This window comes from Esox lucius, chromosome 1 (genome assembly GCF_011004845.1).
Source record: "Esox lucius isolate fEsoLuc1 chromosome 1, fEsoLuc1.pri, whole genome shotgun sequence".
NCBI classification, from domain to species: Eukaryota; Metazoa; Chordata; class Actinopteri; order Esociformes; family Esocidae; genus Esox; species Esox lucius.
Genome location: NC_047569.1, coordinates 38793751 through 38820867, shown reverse-complemented (window position 1 = coordinate 38820867; position 27117 = coordinate 38793751). Strand labels below are relative to the sequence as shown.

General features: G+C 41.5%; 2 protein-coding genes across 3 annotated transcripts; both read left to right on the top strand.

Annotated features, from left to right (window-relative positions):
- Window positions 1-93: 93 nt before the first annotated feature.
- LOC105027021 (galectin-4-like) lies at window positions 94-6462 on the top strand. Its single transcript, XM_010898890.3, has 9 exons — window positions 94-199; window positions 2554-2642; window positions 3129-3330; window positions 3719-3832; window positions 4823-4840; window positions 5187-5237; window positions 5343-5431; window positions 5833-5998; window positions 6181-6462. Exons 1-9 carry the CDS (start codon window positions 158-160, stop codon window positions 6325-6327), a joined length of 918 nt encoding a protein of 305 aa, XP_010897192.1. The 5' UTR covers window positions 94-157; the 3' UTR covers window positions 6328-6462.
- A 7082-nt stretch (window positions 6463-13544) lies between these two features.
- Window positions 13545-27065, top strand: LOC105027023 (galectin-4). 2 transcript variants are annotated; one of them, XM_034294339.1, is made up of 11 exons: window positions 13545-13735; window positions 16459-16547; window positions 20489-20693; window positions 22266-22379; window positions 22503-22544; window positions 24839-24946; window positions 25027-25062; window positions 25144-25305; window positions 25407-25495; window positions 25964-26129; window positions 26268-27065. In XM_034294339.1, the coding sequence occupies exons 1-11, from the start codon at window positions 13694-13696 to the stop codon at window positions 26412-26414; spliced, it is 1200 nt and encodes a 399-aa protein (XP_034150230.1). In that variant the 5' UTR covers window positions 13545-13693; the 3' UTR covers window positions 26415-27065. The 2 variants fall into 2 exon arrangements, with proteins under 2 accessions (XP_034150230.1, XP_034150233.1); XM_034294342.1 differs by lacking the exon at window positions 26268-27065 and having other exon boundaries at window positions 25924-26089.
- The last annotated feature ends 52 nt before the right edge of the window (window positions 27066-27117 follow it).

The window sequence follows — 27117 nt, the reverse complement described above, 5'->3', positions numbered from 1 at the left end:
ATGAGGCAGCACCACAGCACACCCAGTATTACACGTCTACACGCCCTCCGCCCTGTTTTGGGTTTCTATAAAACCATCTTGCAGCGACTGTTCCCCTGTCTTCTCTAGCTCTCCTCCATCTCTTCGTCTGTCCGTGGATATCTGAGTAACCACCATCATGTTCGTCTCTCCAGCTGGTTACCAGCCCGTCTACAACCCTGTGAGTAGCGTGTCCTTTTTGAGTGTCGACATCATAAATATTGTCTGTATTTGTCTGTCTAACTTCCCCATCAAAGATTTTCATTCACTTGGAAGTAAACACCCCTAAATAAGTGGTTTGCATGGATTTGTGTTACTGGAGTCAACCAACATTTTAACCTACAGTACAAAGATCTGTGGACGCTATTTTAAAATGTTGTGCATTCAGTCCTAAACCTAATTATCAGAGACTTGTAAGTATACTCTTCCAATTTGACTCACACTTTGAAATGTGATGCCGCGTAAAGTTTGACATGCCTGCCGTTTAAGTTTCATCAGGTTCAACAGGTCAGTAGTGACCTCGGGGCATGATGCACCCTGACAGATTGTTTTGTAAATCAGTTAAGGGTTGTTTCCAGAAACTTCCAGAACCTCGTCTGGAGTTGTCTCATCATTGTGCCACAGCCTAGCATTGAATTCATGAGGAAACTGTTTAACTGATTTCGGCAAAGCACTGCATGCTGAAATATTTGTAAACAAACATCTAAATACATTAAGTAGATTCAATTCTTGTGAAAAACAGTTATTTTACTGACCAGAACAACAGTGGGGATGTAAAGCCTCATAACTGAAAGATCTCGCTGAAATATACTTAAATATCTACTTAAATACCAACAAATTAAGATTCAAAGAAGCCTGCCAAACAAAATGGGTGTAATAATAGGATTATTATTTTATAAAATCATGGTTAAATATATAAATCAATTTACGTTAATTTTATTATGCCCTTTTTACAATTGCAGTTGTCACTAAGTGCTTTTACAGATACCCAGCCTGAAATCCCAAAGTGCAAGCAATCAATCTGATGCACATTGGACAACTCAATATAGCAGAAACCAGACAAATACTGAATAGGAAGGCTACACAATTATTAAAATATGTAATCCTCCTTTGCATGTATAATCTGCACCTTTCAATATTATAATAGACTTGGGTCAAAACACCTTAAAACAAGACCTGTACCACCTGCCTGACAAGGACGATGTACTGATACTTCCTGAAGGACTACTTCTGAACATTGTCTATTAGCACACCAACCGGTATAGTCAGGTTCAACTTCAAAAGTTATTAGAAAATTGGCTGGATGCATTGTGTTGACATTGATCCACTCTCCACTCACTACATGACCCCTGAGGGGTCTCCTTTAATGGCTCCTGTGAACTTTCCTCTAAAGCAGAAACAATCTCTGTTTGATAGTAGACCTATGGCCTGAATGACAGATCTCAGAACTAGTTTTATTTGGCAAACCACATTGGAACATCTGGCCGGTGTTATGGAAAGCGGTTTTAGCGTATTGAGGATAAGAAGGTCTGGGAATTCTGGGTTTCTGAATTGCTGGTTAAATTAGTGAAGTGCTTATCAGTTAGGCCAAAAACAGAAAATATTTGAAAAGGTGCTCATGTAAATTAACGAAGCCATAGCTTGCTGGTTTTCTGTTCCACCTTGTCATTAATGTCACCCACTAGAGCCCTGGTGGGTATTTTATTAACAAAACCAGAAGGTTGAGGAGGTGTATGGGTCTTGTCTGGGTGGCCTACCAGTAGGTGTTTGGGAGCAGTGTTTGCTCTAGCCTTTTTTTTTGGGAGGCTTTGGTGAGAGAGTGAATTGTGCCTCAGCAAGAACATCATGTAAACCATTAATAGTATTACATTAGATATTGAATGTAGATTTACTTTTGTACTTGTGTATTTTCACTTATGTTGCCAGCGGTTAAGACATTAGTGGCTGTGTGTTGTCTTATTTTGAGGGGACAGCAAATGTACACTGTTATACAAGCTGTACACTCACTTCTTTCCATTGTAGCAAAGTGCAATTTCTTCAGTGTTGTCAAATGAAAAGATATAATCCAATATTTACAAAAATGTGAGGGGTGTACTCAGTTTGGGGTGAGGGGTGTGTGAGATACTATATAACATTTTTGACATGTGTTTTTCTGTATTTTTTTGTTGTTATTCTGTCTCTCACTGTTCAAATAAACCTACAATTAAAATTATAGACTGATCATTTCTTTGTCAGTGGGCAAACATACAAAATCAGCAGGAGATCAAATAATGTTTTCCCTCACTGTATAATATATATCTTTATTGGTTGGCATGGGTCTGTTTTCAAAATGAATATTATAATGTACAAATATTCATAGTTTTTGCTAAATTCTTTTTAATCTTAACTATTTGAGTATAATTCAGGTCATTAGATGTTTTATTCTCTATTTAAAGTGCAATTAAATATCTTACTTATTTGAGATGAAAAGTTCCCAGACTGCACTGCGTCTACAGTTGTGTATGTGTAGTCAAATGGTTGTTCCTGTGTTCACAGAGTGTCCCCTATGTGGGTCCGATCTATGGGGGACTGAGATCCGGGATGTCTGTCTACATCCAGGGAGTCATCCCTCTGGAAGCCTCCAGGTGAGACACGCACCCTCACCAAAAACTGGACCTTTTGAAGGAACAAAAACATAAGGGAATTTGTTTAATATTTGTTTGACATCTCGTTCTGACTAAAGACAGTTGTGTCCCTTTTGTTAGATTTGATCTTAGAGCAAGTACATTGTAGAAGGAACATGGTATAGAAAGAGTATGGAATATAACCAGGAAAGAACGGTCTGATTCCTTGCAGTTGCCATAATTGTTGCCATACTCAAGAGCCAGGAATATAGTAAGGGTACTCTCAGCAGTGACGTGTTACAACGTTTTAACATTCCGGGGACGTGCCCGAATCTTCCGCCTCATCAGGGGGAAAAGAGAGGTCACCTGGGCCATGGGCGTTTCTGAGCAGAAGAGCTCTGGAGTCGGCCTGTCTGGTGCACCTAAACTGCCTGGAAAAACTCCAGACTAAACATGTGTTGCCTGTGTCTGCTCTGTTCATTGTGTCCTCTCTACCGCCCCCTCTAGCTTCCTCCTCAACCTGCAGGGTGGGGAGGCTGAGGGCAGCGACATCGGCTTTCACTTCAGCCCCCACTTGGACGACAGTTGTGTGGTGCTGAACAATTGCCAGGGAGGGGAATGGGGTTCAGAGGAGAAGATCGAAAGCCTGCCCTTCAGCAAGGAAAATGCATTTGAGATTATCATTACCATCATCCAGGAGGGCTACCAGGTCAGATATAGATGACAGTACTGAAGAGATACACAGTAGATATATGGTAGATAATATATAATTATACAGATAATGTATAGATGTAGATCCTTTATACATTAACAAGACATTGTATTTGACCATGATGAAGAAGTCAATGCTGTACCACAATACATTCTGTTGAACCTACATTGTGAATGACACTGTCCTCCTCCAGATTAAACTGTGGCATATGTCAGAAATGTACAATGTACAGTATTACTAGATTTTCCTAATATCCCAGCTGGGAGGAATAACCAATGAAATCTGAAATCAATCCATATTTCTAGGGAACCATGGAATTTAATGAACATTCCTGGGATTTTGCAACCCTAGTCACTATTAATCTGATGTATTATTTCTTTTGTAGGTGAAAGTGAATGGACAAGACTTCCATACGTTCCTTCATCGTCTTCCAGTTGAGACAGTAAATGCCCTGCAGATAGGGGGCGATGTTTCCATCCAGACCATCAGCTTCTTAGGGGTGAGATTTGGGCTGGGAACACTGTGTCATCACTCTTCCGAGTAGAAATAACCTTCTTTTACTTAGCAATGTAGGGCCAGTGTGCACTTCCCAAATTGTCCAGGGAATATATTTGCCTCCTTATCTTTGATTTGAATATTAAAAAGAATCTCCGGAGCATGGGCAACTGCATAAATATTTTTTTTAAACCTCAGCTTAGGGACGGACGCATCACAATCTAGTCATAATATACAAGCTGAAAAGATCTTACGCCAATAAGCCAACAGATCCCTCATTTTAAAATTTGACGAACTCTGTGGCCCCATTTTGAGTACGGCAAGCTGAGCCTGGTTAGACCCTCCACTGGTACGGCAAGCTGAGCCGCGTTAGACAACTGTTTCAGCCAATTTGAGTGACATCTAATAATTTCCTCCTTCATCACACGCACCCTCAAAAGGAAACTGAATTTTGCAGGAAAATGAGATGTAGTGCAGGTTCTGCTCCTGAATGTTCCCAAGGGAACAATCCACCTTAACAACTCGACGCTTACTGGATTGGTTGAAGAGCACAGAAGACAACCTATGCCCAAATTTTTACTCACCTCAAGATTGTCTCACAGGCATTTCTTGTATTACCTGCTATGTCAGGTTACACAGTAGATAATTATGGCCTAGGCCTGATCGGTGTTAGGAAATGACTGACCTCAGATCCTTCTGACACACATACCTGTACCAGCTGGCCCTGCAGCAAATTATAATGCATATCTAAATGTAGTGTGTGTGATGTCAGAGACCCCGTTTTGGCTCTTCAGCCCAAATTTAAGAAAACCTGTCTAAAAGCATCACTGATTCGTTGGTTTGAAGCTCTGGGCTGCAGTTGAAAGCCCAACATGTGATTATTCTGTTTATCAACCTTTTTAGCTAAAAGCTAAAGATGTCAGTGTACATTTATAATATAGCAGGGGCCATTTTAAAAATTTACATTTTTTTTCATGTTTTCCTCCATTGACAGGGTGCAGTTTCTGCCGGGGTAAGTCAGAACAGCACTTGCCTGTCTGTGGGTGTGTCTGTGGGTGTGTCTGTGGGTGTGTCTGTGGGTGTGTCTGTGGGTGTGTCTGTGGGTGTGTCTGTAAATGTTCTGTGGGTGTGTCTGTGGGTGTGTCTGTCTGTAAGTGTTCTGTGGGTGTGTCATTGGGTATGTCCGTGAATGTGTCTGGGGGATGTGCCTGGTCTCCCTGTCAGTGCCTTAAATTGTATAAATCAACAGCATGAGGGGCATGGGGGTGTGTCGGGGGTGCACAGCTCCCCATGTCTGAGGCTACAGCTCCCCCAGTTGGCCCCTCCTGTCCTTAAACACTCCTCTATGTGACCTGCAGGATGAAGGAGAGAACCTGCCAGCCTTGAGTGGAAATGCAGTTTTCTACCCTGTAAGTCAGGACAGATCACTAAGTTTTACATGCAGACGTGTCAGTACCATATTTGTATAAACACAATGCATTCTGTGAGTAAAATGACTCCTGTCCTGTTCTCAGGCTGCCCCCTATGCCCACAACTTCCCAGGTGGCTTGACTCCTCAGAAGACCTTCATCATCAGAGGCTTGGTTCCGCCAGGTGCTTACAGGTCTGTGGTCCCCTAACCCTTAATCCTAAAAACTAACAGGTCCGTGGTATCCTAATCCCTAAACCCTAAAACGAACAGGTCTGTGGTTCCCTAATCCCTAAAAACTAACAGGTCTGCGGGACCCTAATCCCTAAGAAATAACAGGTCTGTGGGACCCTAATCCCTATTTTTGCATTAGTGGCATTTCAAGTTCTGATGGCAATATTAGCTTCTTCCTAATTTCCTGAATATCCAAAAAGTACTGGATATTTAATCTGAAGGGTGCGTGTGTGTGGTCTGTTCTAGGCCCCAGTTTATGTAAAGTTAACAAAATCAAAAGAAGACTTTCCACTTTGTACGAAATGTACTTGTACATTGACTTGGTTCAGGGATGATAACTGTGACGGTCCTGTCTGTTGCAGGTTCACTGTCAACCTTTTGGTGGGCAGCACACAGAACATAGCCTTCCATCTGAACCCTCGCATACAGGAGGGAGCGGTGGTGAGAAACAGTTTGATGGAAGAGAACTGGGGACAAGAGGAGCGAGATGTCAACTTCAATCCTTTCCAGGAGGGACAGTATGTAGACGTAAGTTTACGGAGAGAAGGTCTGCCATGCTGTTAACTGAGGCATAATTTACCGCAAAATGTCCTAAGTTTTATCTTGGTAAAATGATGATCCTTTTTCTTTGTACTCTCTTTAATTCGCCAGGGCTCGTTGTTAAATGTTGAACACTCTCTCACACTCTCTTAACTCTCGTTATCTTTCAGTTTGTCATCCGCTGCGAGGCTGAGATGTTCAAGGTGTTTGTGAACGGGCAGCACATGTGTGACTACGCCCACCGCTACTCCACCCTTAGTGAGATCGACACCCTGGAGGTGGCTGGAGATATTCAGATCTCATACGTTTCCGCCTGAGTCAACACACACCTGCACACCCTGGATGTTGACACATGATTCAACCTTAACATTGGTATGGTAGTCAGTATACACATCAGATCCTAAGAGAATCAAAGGAATCCAACGATGTTAATAAAATAAACGCCATGAACAAAGCCACCTCCTGCTCTTCATTTAACGTATTCATGATATTCTATTTCATGTAAATGTCTTGTCCAATTTACACAAGTGTCTATTGTACATCACCCTGAGCCTCGCTCGGAGAGTCCTGTTCGAGTCGGAATCCGCCATAACTGGCAACCTCAACCACAGGATGTCCTACACTGGTCAGAGGACTAGGCAGTCTTACGCTCAACATTTAGATCATTAGGAAAAAATGCTACGTTTCCACTTGATCCGAACACATCCCTGTCAAAAAAATATTCTTGTATTTTTATGTCATATCCTAACATAAACTCCCTTAGCAATAGTCACTAGGGTCAACATTGATACATGTTTAATGTGGTATATTAATGTGGGTCAGGGAACTTATTTCATGCTGTGGCTGCAGATCCATCTTTATAATATTTTATAATATTGCATGCCATGTTTCTAACACTACATTTGAGGACTTAATATCCTACTGATCCCAATCTGATAAGTGGGTTAAGTGTGTTACTTTAGGCTGGGTATGCTGTACCTTTTCTTGTCTAGGACCTTGACTCAAACCATTAGTCAGTAGCTATGCAGACCCCCAGGGGGCCCCAGTCCCTTGGTTGAATACCCTTGCTTTAGGCAAGCAATCGACTACAATTCCATCACTGTCTGTAAAAATGACATGGAAGTTTGCAGAGGAGCTAAATCAGACATATTTTCTCTTTGCACAGGATGCGAATGACCTATAAAAATATTTTGTGCAATTCAACAGAAGACATTGCAATCCAAAAATAAATATTTGACCAAAATTACAGTGTAGTATAGGCTATTGCAGACACTGACAAACTGATCAATAAAAGCAACCTTGTCAGCAACCATATAAACCTGCCAAATGGGGGAGACAATGTACAAATGGAGTAGAACATTACTGTCTAAAAAACAAGTCTCATGAAGCACAGACCAAATGATAAATATATTTATTTATAGAAGTTCAAGACCATTTGTGGCCAAGATAAAATGAGGTGTAGACACATCACCTTTGGACAGTTCCGCCAAAACTGTTTATTTCAACTGTATCTAAACCAAAAGTGTCAGTAAATGTGGAGATCACGTTCTGGTCATGTATTTAGTCTGTGTGCTAATTATGGAGTAGGGTAGTTGCAGCCTGTAACTAAAATGTTTCTTATTCATCTGCTGAATTATAATCCCTTCAGTATACAACCTACAGAAGGGACGTCACTAGAAAATCATGGATGGGGGGCTAAGCCTCATTCTGGGGGGACTGGGCCTACTCCCCAAAAAAAATTTCATCATGTATTTTTTGAGTAACAATGGGTGTCATTAACCCAATCGATCTCGGAATAAAGTCATGAACAAAATGATCATAATATACATTTTCAAAATACATTTAACAACCGGGTCTGCCTTCCATAGAATACGTTGCAATATGTTAACCTAAATAAATATGTTTTGCAGCTGTGTTCCTGCCGATAATTAGTGACATACAAACATTAGCTAGCATGTCATTAATGGGAAATGTGGTTAGTGTTGTCGCAAAAAAATACAACCCTCTATTATCGGTCACCAACCCCAGTTATTGGCCACCTTACTATTCTGATGAATTATATGTATTTACATTTTTATGAAAAATGACAGATTACAAATGGCTAAATCTCCCCTAAAATAGGCCTAGCGACATCCCTGACCTACGGTATATAACCTACAGTATAACCTACAGTATATAACCTACGGTATATAACCTGCTGTATCTTACCTATAGCATAAGCTACGGTATATAACCTACAGTATATAACCTACTGTATCTTACCTATAGCATAAGCTACGGTATATAACCTACTGTAAAACCTACGGTATATAACCTACAGTATAACCTACCATATATAACCTACAATATACACTCACCTAAAGGATTATTAGGAACACCATACTAATACTGTGTTTGACCCCCTTTCGCCTTCAGAACTGCCTTAATTCTACGTGGCATTGATTCAACAAGGTGATGAAAGCATTCTTTAGAAATGTTGGCCCATATTGATAGGATAGCATCTTGCAGTTGATGGAGATTTGTGGGATGCACATCCAGGGCACGAAGCTCCCGTTCCACCACATCCCAAAGATGCTCTATTGGGTTGAGATCTGGTGACTGTGGGGGCCATTTCAGTACAGTGAACTCATTGTCATGTTCAAGAAACCAATTTGAAATGATTCGAGCTTTGTGACATGGTGCATTATCCTGCTGGAAGTAGCCACCAGAGGATGGGTACATGGTGGTCATAAAGGGATGGACATGGTCAGAAACAATGCTCAGGTAGGCCATGGCATTTAATTGATGCCCAATTGGCACTAAGGGGCCTAAAGTGTGCCAAGAAAACATCCCCCACACCATTACACCACCACCACCAGTCTGCACAGTGGTTACAAAGCATGATGGATCCATGTTCTCATGACTCTACCATCTGAATGTCTCAACAGAAATCGAGACTCATCAGACCAGGCAACATTCTTCCAGTCTTCAACTGTCCAATTTTGGTGAGCTCGTGCAAATTGTAGCCTTTTTTTCCTATTTGTAGTGGAGATGAGTGGTACCTGGTGGGGTCTTCTGCTGTTGTAGCCCATCCGCCTCAAGGTTGTGCGTGTTGTGGCTTCACAAATGCTTTGCTGCATACCTCGGTTGTAACGAGTGGTTATTTCAGTCAAAGTTGCTCTTCTATCAGCTTGAATCAGTCGGCCCATTCTCCTCTGACCTCTAGCATCAACAAGGCATTTTCGCTCACAGGACTGCTGCATACTGGATGTTTTTCCCTTTTCACACCATTCTTTGTAAACCCTAGAAATGGTTGTGTGTGAAAATCCCAGTAACTGAGCAGATTGTGAAATACTCAGACCGGCCTGTCTGGCACCAACAACCATGCCAGGCTCAAAATTGCTTAAATCACCATTCTTTCCCATTCTGACATTCAGTTTGGAGTTCAGGAGATTGTCTTGACCAGGACCACACCTCTAAATGCATTGAAGCAACTGCCATGTGATTGGTTGGTTAGATAATTGCATTAATGAGAAATTGAACAGGTGTTCCTAATAATCCTTTAGGTGAGTGTACAGGCTGCAGGCTGTGTATATGTGATGCATGTATGGATAAAGGGGTGGTTTGATTACCTGTATATGATTGGCCAAGGTCAGAGTTCCACACCGTAGCCAGGTATCAGGTTTGACAGGGAGATTTGTTTGTTCCATGTGGCGGCATTCCATTGCTCCTAAAGTCCACACCCAGCACAGTTCGCACTAAATCAAACACACACAGATTTTATATATATAGCAGGTCAATCATAACCAAAACATCCAGCCACCTGAACTGTGCCAGTTAACAAGAGCCACACACACTAAAACAACTATGACCAACATGTCAAAACATCTCCAGATTGTTTACTAAACCACTGCATCTCCGCTCACCTCTATGCATGCGTATACAGAACTGTAAATATTTAAATGTTTTCATCAGTTGTAAACTAAACTAGATTACATAAACCCCTGCTCATACTCCACTGTTATAAGATCAACACCTATTTGTATTATAAATGCGTGTTAACTTTACATTGTTTATTTCTACTGAGATCGTTTATACCATTAACGGCATCTTTACACTAAGTGGAAATCAGGGTAGGAGTAACAGCACTTAACGATGGAAGGTGATTCTGAGGCTAAGTGGCTCGTATGGTTTGACTCTGTTTGCCTACTGATATGTCAGGCATGCAAGGGAGGGGCAAACACACACACAGGGTAATCACAGACAGGGTAATCACAGACAGGGTAATCACAGACAGGGTAATCGGTCTGATCGGGTGAAACTGCCCGATTCCTTGGCACAGCTCATCACGGAAGAATGCACCCGTCTCCTTCACACCAAGCAATGCCGTTACAAAAAGCATTATTTTGCCGAGCGCACCTCAACTGGCAACTACTGAGAAAATAACAACATAGAATATTTGGTTACATTTACATACCTTTCTTCTGTTTATACAAACCCACTGTTTGTAAAACATGCTGATATTTTGGGCTTTGCTTGTGTACTAGAAGGGGTGGGTAGAGTACTGAAAACCTGTACTCAAGTAAAAGTACTGTTACTCGTCCTAAAATGTACTCAAGTAAAAGTTGAAGTACCACCTGAAAAAACTACTCAGGTAAGAGTAAAATATGACTTGGTCAAAAAAGTACTTGAGTACTAGTTAAATATGTTGTTCAACACATTATAAAGCCATGGTAACAACAAGGAAAAATGAAATACAAACGCAAACTGCATTTTTAATAAGCTTTTGAATAGGCCTTTTTTTCCAGAGCCCGTAGCAATGCACAATAGAAAAACTAAATAAATTGCAAAAGTAAATAATACTGTATTCCTGTTATTAATCTGTGTTGCAAATAAGATTATTGCAAATTAAGGCCATCATACATGTTACTGGGCAAAAAATAATAATAATTATATTGTGTAGTAATGCTCAGTACATCTTGTCAATCAAATATTTGTTGCTGTTAAGTCAGGTCTTGGGTGGAATGACTGACTGCTTTGAAACTAAGCCACCTGGTTAGCAGCAATTGCTTTCAACTAAAATCTAGCTAGCTAGACTGATTATGTTGCTCCTAAAGAAAGTGCATTACTACATAAAATTCAAGTCAAGCTCAATGAACCATATACTAACTAACTACTAATAATTAATAAGTTATTATAGTAGCGTTGTTATATATTGTAGGTTAGCTAGAATATTATTAGGATACATTACATGTCCTTATACTGTACTTCTACATGTTCAATGAACAAAAAGTTGAATAAAAAATAAAGATAGCTATAATAATAGGATTTACCTGGCTAAGTACCGCAAGCCGGTTCGCTAACCTTACCTCTATGTGCTTGGGGAGCTATGATAATGAGTTTTTGAAAGCGTAGTTGGTTGCGTCTTTGGGAATATTTGGGAGTGTTGCCTAGTTCAAATTTAAATCGAAACATGTCGTGCAACTGTGGCCAGGGATTGGAATTTCCCTCGTCAACGTCCTCCAGTTGACAACTTTCCATGTCGGAGTCTGTCATTTAATTAGCTACGTCTGGGCTCGCACTCCGACGAAGCTTTGAAGGAGCGGGAAGGAACACCCAAACTCAAATCGAATCACGAAACGAAAATTATTTTTTGACAAACGACTGAAGACAATTGTTACGAAAGAGTAGATGAAATGTAACGGAGTAAAGCGTACAATTTTTTTTTTTTAAATACTTGAGTAAGAGTAAACAGTACAGCCCCATAAAGTAACTAGAAAATTACTCGTTCCTCTGAAACTGTACTCTTTTACTCATTTGCGTTACTTGTAACGCGTACCTACCCACCCCTGCGTACTAGACTATTAAACTGTATTCATACGTTATGGATAAATATAATTTAGTTAGAAGAACTAAAACATTTTTAGCAACACCATTTTAGACTACCAACCACAAAAATATTGCTCTCCAGAGATAATTTCAGTAGATTATAACCCCAATATCAAGCCTGGCAAGAAACGTATCCAGCCACAGTAGAAACACTGGAATTATAATGCCTACAGAAGGTTTAAATGCAGTCAGTAATAAACTGATTTGAGAAAAAACAACAGGGCTGTTTGTCTTTACTAATCTTAATCGTTCGTTGTGTGAGCAGACAGCTCCACCCACTTCTTCAGATTCAGGCACATGCCCCTCCGGAGGTCTGTGCACCCTAAGCTCACTCAGTAACCGTGCAAACACCACAGCTACATTGTCGGCCACCTGAGCAGCAGAAGCTGGTTATGTTTTTGCACTTTCATAATCGCAAAATTATTGAAATGCTTTTATATATTTTCTTAGCTAGATTCATTTAAGATAACATTATTTAGCAGAACGGCTAAACTGAAAATAATGAATCTAGCTAAGCAAATATATAAAAGTATTTCAATAATTTTGCGATTATGAAAGTGCAAAAACATAATTTTCTAATTGATCTTACGTTACACCAGCTAGCACCTCTTCTATATTGAGTCCATGTGATAATAGTTCTGTGTTTGTGCTCATTTATTGGCTGGGAAAAATCTTACACTTTTGTCTGATACTTTACTAAGGGAATCGCTGATGTTTGATTGGAGGAGGGCTGACGATTGACAAGGGGAGGACTGACGATTGACAAGGGGAGGGCAGAAGATTGACAAGGGGAGGGCAGAAGATTGACAAGGGGAAGGCTGACGATTAACTAGGGAAGGAATGACGATTGACAAGGGGAGGATTAAAGCTTAATCGGGGTGATGTTTGATAAGGCGACAGCGGATACTTGACCAAGGGAGGGGTGACGTTTGACCGATGGAGGGGTGACGACTGAGTAGAAGGAAGAACAGAGTTTCTGGGGACGAATGATAATGTTCCTAATATGGATGCTGTACACCTGAAAACAGGCAACAAGTGCCTTGGACAGTTGGAACAGAATCTACAGTGCAAAAGACAGCCCATCACTGATCAAAACAATATAACAATGCTTCTCCACTCACCCCAACACCTCACCCTAACCCCCCACCCTATGCCCTACCCAAAACTGGGTTCTTGTTCAAACTCAACAAATCCCCCATTCCCAAAAACAGGTCTGGATCCAACACTCCCTTCCTGTATACATTCGTAAACTCAATGACACCCAACTGGACAGTAACATTGATGCTAATGTTTTATTTATTTGATATTAAACCGGCCTTTACTAGTGTTAACCAACATGTCCAGGTTACTGTACCCCCAATTACATGTGCTCTGCCCAGGGTACCCCTAAATAATGTTCCTTTTACCAGTATAACCTACGGTCTAATTAGTATTCTCAGCTACACCCTGTTGAATGGCCAAGCACCCCCAGAGATCCCAATACCCTGTTTTGGTGCCATTACTTTACCCCCTGCTGTCTATTACTTGTACAATTACAATACATTTTTTTCTGTCTACTTAAGATGTAATCTACTGACCTACTAAGCTTTCCTTACCTGTTCAAATGCCCCGCCCATTTCACATTACTCAAGCCCGTCCATTTTACTTCAGTCCTCCCCCTGTGCAACTAAGACCAATCCAAAACAGAAGGAATCGGTACTTAAAAGCTGCCACAACGAAAACAAGGTGCTGCTACTACCGCTAATTCCTGTCTTGTTCACTTCCTCTCTCTCCCTGTCAGTCCGTCTGCCTGTGGATATCTGAGTGACAGTCATCATGTTTGTTGCTCCACCTGGTTACCAGCCCATCTACAACCCTGTGAGTACAGTGTGTCCTAATTTAGTGTTGATGAAAACAATCCATATGTCCTGTGAGTTGTGTATGTCTTTGTTTAGTATACATAGTGCATACATAGTGTAAATTAGCTTCAGTTCAAACTTCTCCTCGACATGAAAAAAGATAATATATAATAAAATAAAATCTCAAGGCACAAGGGCTGTGAAGATACAAACTCACAAATTCTTTAAACAGAGAGACACAATCTAAATACTTACTGGAGATTGCAACAAAGAGGTGGTGCCTACATATTATCTACCATTAGAGCATGCCACTAGCAGGAGATTAAACAAAGCACCATGATAAAATAACACTTTTAAAAAAAAATAACAAACTGCTTGATATTTGATAGTGATAACCTATGTGACAGTCCCTCCTCAAGGGAAAAAATTCCTATAACAAAAACACCTGTCAAATATGACAGATATGTATTTAAGAATTTACAATTTTAACAGAAAAGAAATCCTGGGAAATAAGGCTATGTAAAGAAATATGTTTAAACTTATTTTAGCAGGTAAATAAATAAGTAAGCATGAATGATAATACGTTCTCAGCCTTACTCAGTGGCAGAACGAGCCATTTTTCACTTTGACAGCTCTGGGTTTTGATCTAAGAACTTTTTGGGTTAGTGAAAGACAGAAATAATCATATTCGATTCAGTAGCGTGCAGTCATTGGTGGATAACATAAATAAATAAAACACCAGGAATAAACACCAGAATTTTTCCATTCCAACATTGTACAGAATAGCTTGTATGACCATAATAGCGGAAAAAGAAAAAGAGGAAATAAAAAAGGTACAGAATGATTTTATTCCACACTAAGATTCTCAAAAGGTGGAACATATCTTAAAAATGTTTTGCAATAATGACATCAAGCTGACATCCGTGTTAGGGAGCGGTTAAGGTGTGGTCAATGAAATCACCTGTGCAGGTGATATGAAGTAGACAAACATTAAGAAAAGCAATCATTTACTTATGGTCATCAGAACATGACGCTTAAGTTTATTTTTCAAGACACTGATGCATGAATTTACAGCGGACATAAAAAGTCTACACACCCCTGTGAAAATACCAGGTTCCTGTGATGTAAAATAATGAGAAAAAGATAAATCATGTTAGAACTTTTTCCACTTTTAATGTGACCTATAATGTGAACAATTCAATTGAAAACATACTGAAATCTTCGAGGGGGAAAAATGAAAAATAAAAACCTTACAATTACATAAGTGTGCACATCCTCTTATAACAGGGGATGTGGCTGTGTTCAGAATTAACCAATCACAATCAAACTCTTCATATGAATGGGCTATGGTGGCAAGACAGAGGCCTTTTTTTACAATGAAATAACATCCAAGCCCGGCTGAAGTTGGCAAAAACAAACATCAAGTCCCCCAAAAGCACGTGGAAAAATGTGTTATGGTCTGATGAAACCAAGGTTGAACTTTTTGGCCATAATTCCAAAAGGTATGTTTGGCGCAAAAACAACACTGCACATCACCCAAAGAATACCATACCCACAGTGAAGCATAGTGGTGGCAGCATCATGCTTTGGGGCAATTTTTCTTCAGCTGGAACCGGGGCCTTAGTCATGATGGGGGAAATTATGAACAGTTACCAGGCAATTTTGCCACAAAACCTTCAGGCGTCCGTTAGAAAGCTGAAGATGAAGAGGAAGTTCACCTTTCAGCACGACAATTACCCAAAGCACACATCCAAATCCATTAAGCATGGCTTCACCAGAAGAAGATTAACGTTTTGGAATCGCCCAGCCAGAGTCCAGACCTGAATCCAATTGAACATCTGATCTGAAGAGGGCTGTGCACAGGAGATGTCCGCGCAATCTGACGGATTTGGAGCACTTTTGCAAAGAAGAGTGGGCAAATATTGTCATGTCAAGATGCTAATAGACTCCCTACTCAAAAAGACTGAGTGCTTTAATAAAATCTAAAGGTGCTTCAACAAAGTATTACTTTAAGGGTGTGCACACTTATGCAACCAGGTTATTGTAAGTATTTGATTTTTGATTTTTCCCCCTCAAAGATTTCAGTTTGTTTTTCAATTTAATTGTTCATTTTATAGGTCACATTAAAGATGGAAACATCTTTGTCTCATTCTTTTATATCACAAGAACCTGGCATTTTAACAGGGGTGTGTAGACTTTTCATATCTACTGTACAGCATTTAATAAGCCCTGACAAGGCTAGCTTTACAATAATCCTTTTATGTTTCGATGACACACACGATTTGTTTCTATCTTCAGCTTCTTCACCAAACTCAGCAATATGTGTTTTTGGAGAGAGAGAAGGTATCTAAAAGTATATGAGGACCTTCCAGAACAGAACCATCATGTCTAGTAAATTTGAAATGGTTCAATTATAGGTTTTTAAATGTTACGAATAGCATATGCTTCATTTTATTTGTATTTAGCACCAGCCTACGGTCTGTAAGGGGATTTTGTGGTAGTTGAAAATCAGACTGCAAGAGTGCAAATGCTTGTGCCAGAGATGTGGTTGTAGAGTACAATAAAGTATCATCAGCATAAAAAAAAAAGACAGTTTTTTATTTATATATTTTGTGTCTTTCAAATGGCTCAGCAATTCAGAACTGTAGAGCGAACAAATAAGTGGATAAAATCAGTAATGTTCCTGGACTTCCTTACAGTACTCTTGCAAAGTTATCAAATGTTTCTTTGTGTTGTTTGCAGTGTATCCCCTATATCGGACCAATCAATGGGGGTCTGAGGTCAGGGATGTCCATCTACATCCAGGGAGTGGTCCCTCACCATGTCACCAGGTAAGACACACAGCTTCTAAAGATCAAAGGACTGTTGCAGATCTCCAAATTTACCCCTTTTACGGGCGACAACAACAGAATTTGTTTGTCCGCATGACAAAAGTGCCCTGGAATGTGCCTGGGAAGCACCACCTCCTCACAGGATGATGTAGAAGTAACTCCACCTAGTTTTAATTAACTCCACCCATTAATCTGCATCCGCCAAACAAATTATATATCAAACATGTAAATACAATACTGCCATAGACACTAGGCTCCCAATAACTAATTTAACCTGTAAAGCTTTGCTTCAATGCTTGATTTAGCTCAGTGAAGCTGTGGGTTCCTTTCAATACTTTCGTACAACATAGATTGACCGCATGCACAACTTTAACCAAGAATTGAATCACCCCTTTCAAGGCCAATAAGGGGATTGATTTGACCTGAAAGCCCCGTCTTCCAGGTGATAAACTCCCAGCTCAAACCCACTTACACTCATTCAGGTACATTTTTCACTGTGGCCTGGTGATGTTAAGTCCTTATTGTGCTTTAACTCACACCCTCCTTCAGAGAACTATGGTCGTGGACATATTCTGGAGGTCCTTTTCAGTTACCATCCATTGCCAAGTTAGATTTTGAGTATGTGTACATGCATTTACAAATAACGGTTATTCATATTCTAACTCTCTTCCTAATCCAACTGTACACCTTTAACTCAAACCTAACCCTAAAGCAATATTTTTTGTAACAAATGGGGACAGGTAAAAAGTACAAATTCATGTTTTACCTGATTTAACTATAGTTTGGGAAAATGTGTCCTGAATTAATACAGTAAAACCTGTTCACACACACACCACCGTACACACACACACACACATTCACACCTTTATATGAAGTGTGTCTGTCCTCTGTACGCCAATCAGGACAGTCATATCAGCTCTGTTGGAAATGTTTTTCTTTGCACTAAGAGTCCAAGGTCTTGGCACAGATGTAATCAGTTCCCTTTCTGTCGGTCACTCGGTAAGACAGCAAGGAGAACAGACTAAATATGAACTTCAGTCACACTCTCTAAGGCCAAACAGCTGTCAGGTCGGGCCAGGAGTTCGTGGGTGATAAAAAAAGCATCTACCTTGGAATTCTGCTACCAGTTGCTTACAGCAGGAACTTAAATATCTGCTTGAATTATAACTCTCTGGACATCATCATTGCTGTGACCGTGGGGGTTTGATCTCAGTCCCTTTCTTTTAAGTGCAAGTTTCAAATTTAAACAGTTTTCAATTGTCGTCAGAGTTGTTTTTAGGTGCCTGATACGGCGCTGGCTCCAAGGTATTGCAGAGGTCCCTAGCTACTAGTTACCTGGACAAATGGCATGTTGTTGCAGAGTCACACCAGCAGGTGGTGACATACCTATCTTTCTCTCCCATCTTCATTCTCCGGGGTTCTGAGGGAACTTGCCGGAGAGTTACCTGACTCCACCTCAGCAGACTGCCTATGCCTGCTAGGGATATCGTCAGTAATGACGGCCTTGTTTGCCCTTGGGCCCCTGTGGATGTGACCGGTTCGGCCTGACAGGCCCAGGGACAGCAGTCCGTTGGCGGTACCTGCAGTAACACATGTGGAGGCACATAACCTAAGGTGTTCAACAGATGCATTGCTCAGGGGTTGGGGAGTGCCGTGAGACAGAGGGACATTACACTAAAGCGCTCCACTAAAATGACCTGGAGCTACTGCTAAGACATCTCCAACCAATCCTGCTGGTACAAATGTTGCTTGCAGATATCCTGATGTTCCTTAGGCCCACCTGGAGTCGGCCTGGACATTCTCCACAACAACCTGGAGTAGGCCTGGACATTCTCCACAACAACCTGGAGTAGGCCTGGACATTCTCCACAACAACCTGGAGTAGGCCTGGACATTCTCCACAACAACCTGGAGTAGGCCTGGACATTCTCCACAACAACCTGGAGTAGGCCTGGACATTCTCCACAACAACCTGGAGTAGGCCTGCACATTCTCCACAACAACCTGGAGGAGGCCTGGACATTCTCCACAACAACCTGGAGGAGGCCTGGACATTCTCCACAACAAATATTTACCTCTCTGCTATCTAGCGTGTGGAAATTGATGGAGCCCCCCCGGAGCACATCTCATGCCTGCTTAAGCCAATTGTAAAACCAAGGCTTGGTCCTAAATGGTTTCTGTTTGGCTCATTTGAACCTTTAGTTGTAGACTTGTTCACTCATCATGTCCAAATCTTAAAGGACGGTAGCCTTTTCCCCTTTAAGTCTTTTCTGTTTAATCCCTGTTTGCGTCAGAGGACATGCGGAGGTAACATGTCTTGTGTCATCTGTGTGCTCTGTGCACCTACATGGACTGAGCCCAAGGGATATGTTGTGTGACTAGCTGCTTGTGAGCTTTTATGGCTGCGATGTTTCTGCTCCCAGCTCAGCATTTGGCCTTCTTGGTAATTATATTATCCAACAGCTGTCAAACCGGGTGACGGACAGAAACAACTGACATGTTGTGCCGTGAATGCACCCACTTCTGCATCAGTGTCGCAACAACAACCTAAAGAGAAAAAGCTGGCAGGTTCCGTAACGTCCCAGAGGCGGGTAGCAGGGCAAACCCCTCCCCTGGCCTGCTGCCTCCCATCACAACCTCGTCAGGGCAGGTATACTGTAAGGCCCCTGCAGAAAGGCTCGTGCCAGGGAAGAAAAAGGAGAAACATTGGAAGCATGACTCAGGGCCTCAGTGATGTGAGATACAAGACAGCCAGGAGAGGGTCGGTGCTGAGGCGGCCTAAGCATCGACTGCCCACAGAAAAACCTTCCAAACTGCCCCAGAGATGACATAGGAGAGCAGTTTGTCTGTTGAATTTGAGTTTCCCTTTTTCTCCTCAATTTGGCTTATTGAAATGTCATTCAGGGCCCTGAACCCTTGTGGGTTTCAGAGGTACAAGGTGCAGGTGCTGACCGGCTGATCCAATCGCCGATGTGGTTACACAGAGATAGCAACACCTCGAACAACTAGGTTCAGTACAGCCTCATTCAGTGGCAACCTGGTGAAAACGTGTAAAACTGTCTAAGGAGAAATGTCTCGCGGTACATCTGGCTCCTCATCCAGTCACGCACCTATTATCTAATTTGTCTAAATAAATGTGTCTAAATCAAAACTGTTTTGATACGTTTTATTCATTCTATTGGCTTGATATTAAGTGTTTGCGATCACTCCTCTCATGTTAAGGGAGGCACTATTTCACAGAAACAGTGAATTGCCTGTTAAAATCGGTTAAGATGCACTTGTAAAATTAACGAGCGATGTTACGTGCCACATATGTAAAGATGCTTTCGGGAAACACACTGATAATAGTACACAGTTTGATGACATGGGGCACATATCAGCACATACATGACAAGGTACACAGTTTGATGACATGGGGCACCTACATGACAAGGTACACAGTTTGATGACATGGGGCACCTACATGACAAAGTACACAGTTTGTTGACATGGGGCACATACATGACAAGGTACACAGTTTGATGACATGGGGCACCTACATGACAAGGTACACATATTTTGGGGACCTGTTTTGACTCTTTACCGACCAGTGGCTAAAAATCCCAGACTCTAATATTAAGAAGGGGACATTCCTCCCTTTTTACATGTGGCCATTTTGTTCACTCTTTCTGTGCTTGCAATTGGTCCTCTGAACAGTTTTCATGTATTTCAATTTGATTGAGAGAAAATTGGGTTGGTAACCTCTAGCTTAGTCTTCACTTGCTAAAGAATATAATGCATTATGAAAATGTGTCAGTCATCAAAAGCTCCAAACACTTGAAACAAACAAATTAAATCAAAATCTCATTGAAAATCTGTTTCTAACTACATGTCATGCTGCCTTTAAAAAATTCGGATTTAGGACCTTTAAACAAATGAAAAACCCCTTTTATCCACTCCAGGTTCCACATGAGCTTGATGTGCGCTGAGATGGACGGCAGTGATGTTGGCTTCCACATTAGCCCATGCTTCCAGGGCTGGGACAAGGTTGTGTTCAATCACTTCGAAGGGGGGAGATGGGGATCTGAGGAGAAGACACACCACATGCCCTTCAGAAAAGGAGAAGCCTTCGAGATGGTCATCACTGTCATCCAGGAGGGCTTCCAGGTCAGATGTAGACAAATACTGAATGCTTTGGAACAACTCTTACTTGGGTATTGTTTTTAGTTGAAACTCTTTTGGTTGAAAGGATAACAGAATGTGTTCTAAAAGCATGAAATTTGGAACACTTGCACAGTTTTGGGACCTGCACACTTTAAGTTATAGAGCCCCTGGGCCCGTTTTCCCAAAGTACTAAGATGATCTTAAGATGCACGTAAGTGCGTTTCCCGAAAGCATCTTTACATATGTGGCACGTAACATTGCTCGTTAATTTTACAAGTGCATCTTAACCAATATTAACAGGAACTTCACTGTTTCTGTGAAATAGTGCCTCCCTCAACATGAGAGGAGTGATCGCAAACACTTAATATCAAGGCAATAGAATGAATAAAACTTATCAAAACTGTTGGGTTTTTTAGACACATTTATTTAGAAAAATTTGATAAGTGCGTGACTGGATGTAAATGTAACTGAATGCAATTGGTCAACTGAGGATTAAGAAAAACATATGTAAAACAAGAAAAAGTGAACCGTTCACGAGTCATAAACCCTGCATCGTACTGCTGCTATTATTTGATAGATAGGTGCTGGTGCCTCTACCTCATTATGAAGAACATTGAAGAACATGCCAGAATGCATGTTTTCTCTTGCGTTCCATTTGTATTCAAAACAATTAGAATAGATTTTTCTCACTGTGCTTTATATTCCCAGTTAACCAGTCATGTGTTGATTGCTATGTGACTTATATTCTATATAGCTACAGGAGGAATTGATAACTGGATGTCACTTGATCAATTTCCGGAGATAATATTTTGATTCCACCCCCCTTGATTGCAAATAAGAGTTTCGTCCACCATACATTTCTCTACTTCTTCAAATTTTACATTTTCTTATTGATGCCTAAGTAGTAGTTTAATACATTGCCAGCAATATTGAATGCTTCTGATAAGTAAGCAAGCTCTATTGAAATGCAATAGGCTATATTTCAAAACGTATTCATGACATGTTTTCCATTCCAAGCCCATAGATGGCCTAATTCCATTCCAAACGGCCACAACATGGCACTTACGATGCACATTATAAAGAGCGACCTACGTGGGGGTTTGGGAAACAGGCGTTGGTCTGTCGTAACAAAGTCCATATGAAGGCTACGTGTATCGTTAAACCATCCTAAGTGCTCCGCTGTCGGGAAACCGGGCCCTGGTGGCTATTCTGGCCAATGTCCAACAGAATGTTCTGTGTTGATGAACTCATGGCCTGTTCTTTGAAAGTTTATAATTTTCTTCTGGGACGTCCCAGCTTTCAGTCATTATAATCTCAGTGTTTTGTTTCCATAACGTTTGTGTGATGTGATATTATTCAAAAAGCACATCAGTAGTTCAATTAACTATTGCACTTAGCCAAGAAAAGTAGTGAGTTTGAAATACTATATCATGCATTCTACTTGACAATGGGGCATACATTATTGTAATAAATAAAAAATTTTATAGAATTCAGTCAAAAATGTGTTTTAATTATGCTGTTCTGTCCTTTATCATGTTATTGTCTGATGTGAACTAATGTGTTTTTCTGTTGTAGGTCAAAGTGAACGGGAAACACTTTCATATGTTCAATCACCGTCTCGCAATTGAGAGAATCTGTGCTCTGCAGATAGGGGGCGATATTTCCATTCAGACCATCAACGTCATTGGGGTAAGGCTGGGGCCAGGCAAAGAATTTGTGTGTGTGTGTGTGTGTGTGTGTGGGGTAAGTTATTAGGGGTTGGCAGACTAGTATATACTAGATAGCATTTGATATGTTTCCCATTGTCAACAGGGAGGCTTTCCTGCTGGGGGTTACCCTGGTGGTCAAATGGGGGTAAGTTATTAGTACAGATTTGTGTTTGTCAACAAATACCAATTAAAAACATTTTTATTCCCAAACGCACCTCCACCTTCAAACTATTACCTGAAAAGCAGTCACCCTGCACTATAAAATCTAGATATACTAGACTGAAACTGTAATTGTGTTCATCAATTGTAAATCCATAACAGAGGCCTCCAGAATATTTGGCACCCTAGGTAAAAAATTATTAAACAATAATGTATCGGCTTGGTGTTAAACTAAATGTATCATTTGAATCTTACCTAAAAAATATTTCACTCAATTTCAAAAAATTACAATCAAGTTGTCACCAAGAAATAGGTATTCCATTCAAAAACATTTGTCCCACAATTATTACCACCTGGATAGTTTCTGTACAAAGGACTGTTCTCAAATCCCTGCCTGTGTATATGTATATACACACACCACCATTGAATGTTTAGTCACTTAGAAATGTCCTTGTGTTTGAAAGAAAGGCACATTTTATTTCCATAAAAAAAACATCAAATTGATAAGAAATACAGTGTAGATATTGATAATGTTGTAAGTGACTATTGTACCTGGAAACAGCTGATTCTTTTATGGAATTCTATATAGGCGTACAGAGGCTCCAAACTTTTGAACAGTAGCATATATATACATTTCTAAAGAATGCTTTCAGCACCTTGTTGAATCAATGCCACGTAGAATTAAGGCAGTTCTGAAGGCGAAAGGGGGTCAAACACAGTATTAGTATGGTGTTCCTAATAATCCTTTAGGTGAGTGTATATACACACACACAAATCAGCCATGACATTATGACAAGTGAAGTGAATAACACTGATTATCTCGGTATAATTACACCAGTCAGTAGGTGGGACATATTAGGCAGCAAGTGAACATTCTGTCCTCAAAGTTGATGTGTTGGAAGCAGGAAAAATGGGCTAATGTAATAATCTGAGCTGAATTGTGCGGTGCAGTGTTCCTGGTCTGCAGTGGTCAGTACCTATCAAACTGGTCCAAGGAAGGAAAAGTGGTGAACCAGTAACAGGGTCATAGGCGCCGATTTATGTTTTCCTCTGTGGGTGCTCATATATAGGCGCACGCCATTTATATATACATATATACACACACACCTATATATACCTATGTATACACACCTATATATACCTATATATACACCTATATATACCTATATATACACCTATATATACATATTTAAACGCACTACGCACACCTATTCATTTACTTATTAATAAAGCCGTAAAGTAGATCTTTCAATCACAAATACAGGATTGGAGATGAAAAGTTTAACTGACACGTAGGCCTAACCGCGATCAGTTCGTGGGAAATTAATGTTTTGCGCTATTATCTAAATATCGATACAAAAAAACAACACATATAGTTTCTGGGAGTTTCTCCCTAATTTCTGCTACGAGTTTTTGATAGTTTTGATTTTTTCATCTGAGAAACGCTGTGATTGGTGGATAGGGAGCACCCGGAGCAGGTGACTGGTTATGTCGCTGTCACTAACATCGACATAACCAATCACCGTGTGACAGACGCTTTACATATCACCAACGGCAAGTTTAATTTTAAATGAATGTAGCCTACTGGTGGACTGGCGGTCTGGCACACGTGGGTGCTCGTGCTCGGTATTTTCGTGGGTGCTCGCTATTTTCCGTGGGTGCTCGCTATTTTCCGTGGGTGCTCGAGCCCCGGAGCACCCACGTTTGGGTGGCCAAGGCTCATTGATGCACGTGGAGAGTGAAGGCTGGCCAGTGTGGTCCGATCCAACAGATGAGCTACTGTTGCTCAAATTGCTGAAAAAGTTAATGCTGGTACTGATAGAAAGGTGTCAGAACACAGTGCATCACAGTTTGTTGCGTATGGTGACCCCTGTCCACTGCCGACAGCGCCTACAATAGGTATGTGAGCACCAGAACTGGACCACAGAGCAATGGAAGAAGGTGCCTGGTAAGATGATCCCAACCTTGCAACTTACAGCACTTAAAGGATCTGCTGCTAACATCTTGGTGCCAGATACCACAGCACACCTTCAGAAGTCTAGTGGCGTCCATGCCTCGACGGGTCAGGGCTGTTTTGGCGGCAAAAGGGGGACCCACACAATATTAGGCAGGTGGTCATAATGTTATAGCTGATTTCTGGATCAGAGGCATTTCTGACTGAGTTCTTTTCATGGTGGATCTCCAGGTGGCATGCGAGGCGGCATGGTGGCGAGTCTGACTTCCACAAAGAGCCCTGGTGCCTGGTTCAGTAAAATGACATCCTCTCTGTCTCCCCTACAGGGTGGATACCCAGGTGGCATGGCAGGAGGCATGGGAGGGGGGATGGCGGTTGCCATGGAAGATGGAATGCCAGGTGGCATGGGGGTTGTCATGGAAGGTGGCATGGGGGTAAGTCTGATTTTAAATAGGATTTGGCTGCCCATGGTGTCCTGTTCTGATCACTTACACTCCTCTCTGTCTCATTAAAGGGAGGATACCCAGGTGGCATGGGAGTTGGCATTGCGGTGAGTCTGACTTTAAAGAGGATTCTGCTGCCTCTGACGCTCTGTTCGGTTCACTGACGCTCTACCATGTCTCACCTAAAGGGAGGATATCCTGGTGGACCTGGGGGATATCCTGGTGGACCTGGGGGATATCCTTGTGGACCTGGGGGATATCCTGGTGGACCTGGGGGATATCCTGGTGGACCTGGGGGATATCCTGATGGAAACATGCCGGTGGTGATTGGACAACCAATATTCAACCCTGTGAGTAGCCAGTGGAAGGATCTCAGAGACATCCTTTTTACCAAACCAACAGATGACATTGTTCTAAGTGAGCTGAATCCTTCCTGTGTGTGTGCTGTCAGACCGTCCCGTTTTCCAGTCTGATTCCAGGAGGGATGTCCCATAAAAAGACCATCATCATCAGAGGCATGATCCCCTTAGGTGCTAACAGGTCTGTAGTAATCTGACCTCTGACCTCTCTACACCTTAACTAGTTCTCTACTTTCTTGGTGGGGTCTGCGAGCTGTAGGTTCTCCTAACCCTTGTGGCAGGGTCATGTGTGTTGTAGGTTCTCCATACATGTTTTGGTGGGGGTTCTACTTGTTGCACATCCTCTAATCCTTGTGGTGTGGTTATACAGTGGGTATATAAAGTCCCCATCCCCCAAATATTCACCTTTTTTTGCTTTACAGCCTGAAATGAAAACATAATATCAGACTTTTCATTGCAGACTGTAAGGCAAAAAGTGTCAACATTTTCAAAGGGGGTACAGACTTTCTATACCTGCATTACACAGTACTTGTTCTCTATAGTTTGTGGTGGGGTTCTGTGTTTTGCAGGTTCTCTATACATTTTGTGGTGGGGTTTTGTGTGTTGCAGGCTCTCTATTTACTTTGTGCTGGTGTTCTACGTTTTGCAGGTTCTCTGTAAACTTCATTGTGGGTCGCTCGCGTGACATACCGTTCCACATGAACTTTCGTGTGAGAGATGGGGAAGTGGTGAGCAACAGTATGCTCAGTCAGATCTGGGGGTCGGAGGAGAGGGAGTACAGCTTCAACCCTTTCCAGGAGGGACAGTTCTTTGAAGTGAGTGCACACAGCCATGGTCGCCCACGCCGTTGACATCCCCTGGTGTGGGATTTACGAAATTGATTTTATTATTGATTTTTTTCATGTTTATTAATGCCTTGGGTCAAGCTATTTCCCCCTCTCTCTCTTTCTCAGCTGTCCATTCGTTGTGGTACCATGCAGTTCAAGGTGTTTGTGAACGGGCAGCACTTGTGTAACTTCTTCCACCGCTACCAGCATGTCCATCACATAGACCTCCTGGAAGTGGATGGAGACGTTCAGATCTCCTACATACACTTCTGAGTCAGCATGCAAAAACTGACACGCTGCAACAACACAAGCACTGACACACTGCAACAACACAAGTACTGACACACTGCAACAACACAAGCACTGACACGCTGCAACAACACAAGTACTGACGCTGCAACAACACAAGTACTGACAAACTGCAACAACACAAGCACTGACACGCTGCGACAACCCAAGCACTGACACACTGCAACAACACAAGTACTGACACAATGCAACAACACAAGTACTGACACACTGCGACAACACAAGTACTGACACACTGCGACAATACAAGCACTGACACAATGCGACAACACAAGTACTGACACACTGCGTCAACACAAGCACTGACACAATGCGACAACACAAGTACTGACACTCCGCGACATTACAAGAACTGACACACTGTGACACACAAGCACTGACACACTGCGAGAGTACAGAACAACTGTGTCAAGATGCAAGCATGTGAAATGTCCTGAGGCTATGCAAAATGCTGACATTGATATGACACGAAGACAGGTCATGTAAAATGCAATCCTCTGTTTTTGAGAATGTAAAAGCAAATTAAAAAAGTCACCCGGCCTGATTGCAGTTTATCTTGTTGTTGGGTGACCTGAAGTGATAAAACTATGTTAATAAATAAATACCATGACCAAAGCTGCCTGATTCTCTTCACCTCACATATGCATCGAGGAAGCCTTGGTTCAAT

Excerpts from the sequence above, each read along its gene's own strand:
- LOC105027021 (XM_010898890.3), top strand. The coding sequence starts at position 158 with ATGTTCGTCTCTCCAGCTGGTTACCAGCCCGTCTACAACCCT. Across the intron at positions 5,238-5,342 it reads GAAATGCAGTTTTCTACCCT|GCTGCCCCCTATGCCCACAA; the intron begins GTAAGTCAGGAC and ends TCCTGTTCTCAG. Across the intron at positions 5,999-6,180 it reads AGGAGGGACAGTATGTAGAC|TTTGTCATCCGCTGCGAGGC; the intron begins GTAAGTTTACGG and ends GTTATCTTTCAG.
- LOC105027023 (XM_034294339.1), top strand. The coding sequence starts at position 13,694 with ATGTTTGTTGCTCCACCTGGTTACCAGCCCATCTACAACCCT. Across the intron at positions 16,548-20,488 it reads GTCCCTCACCATGTCACCAG|GTTCCACATGAGCTTGATGT; the intron begins GTAAGACACACA and ends TATCCACTCCAG. Across the intron at positions 24,947-25,026 it reads TCATGGAAGGTGGCATGGGG|GGAGGATACCCAGGTGGCAT; the intron begins GTAAGTCTGATT and ends GTCTCATTAAAG.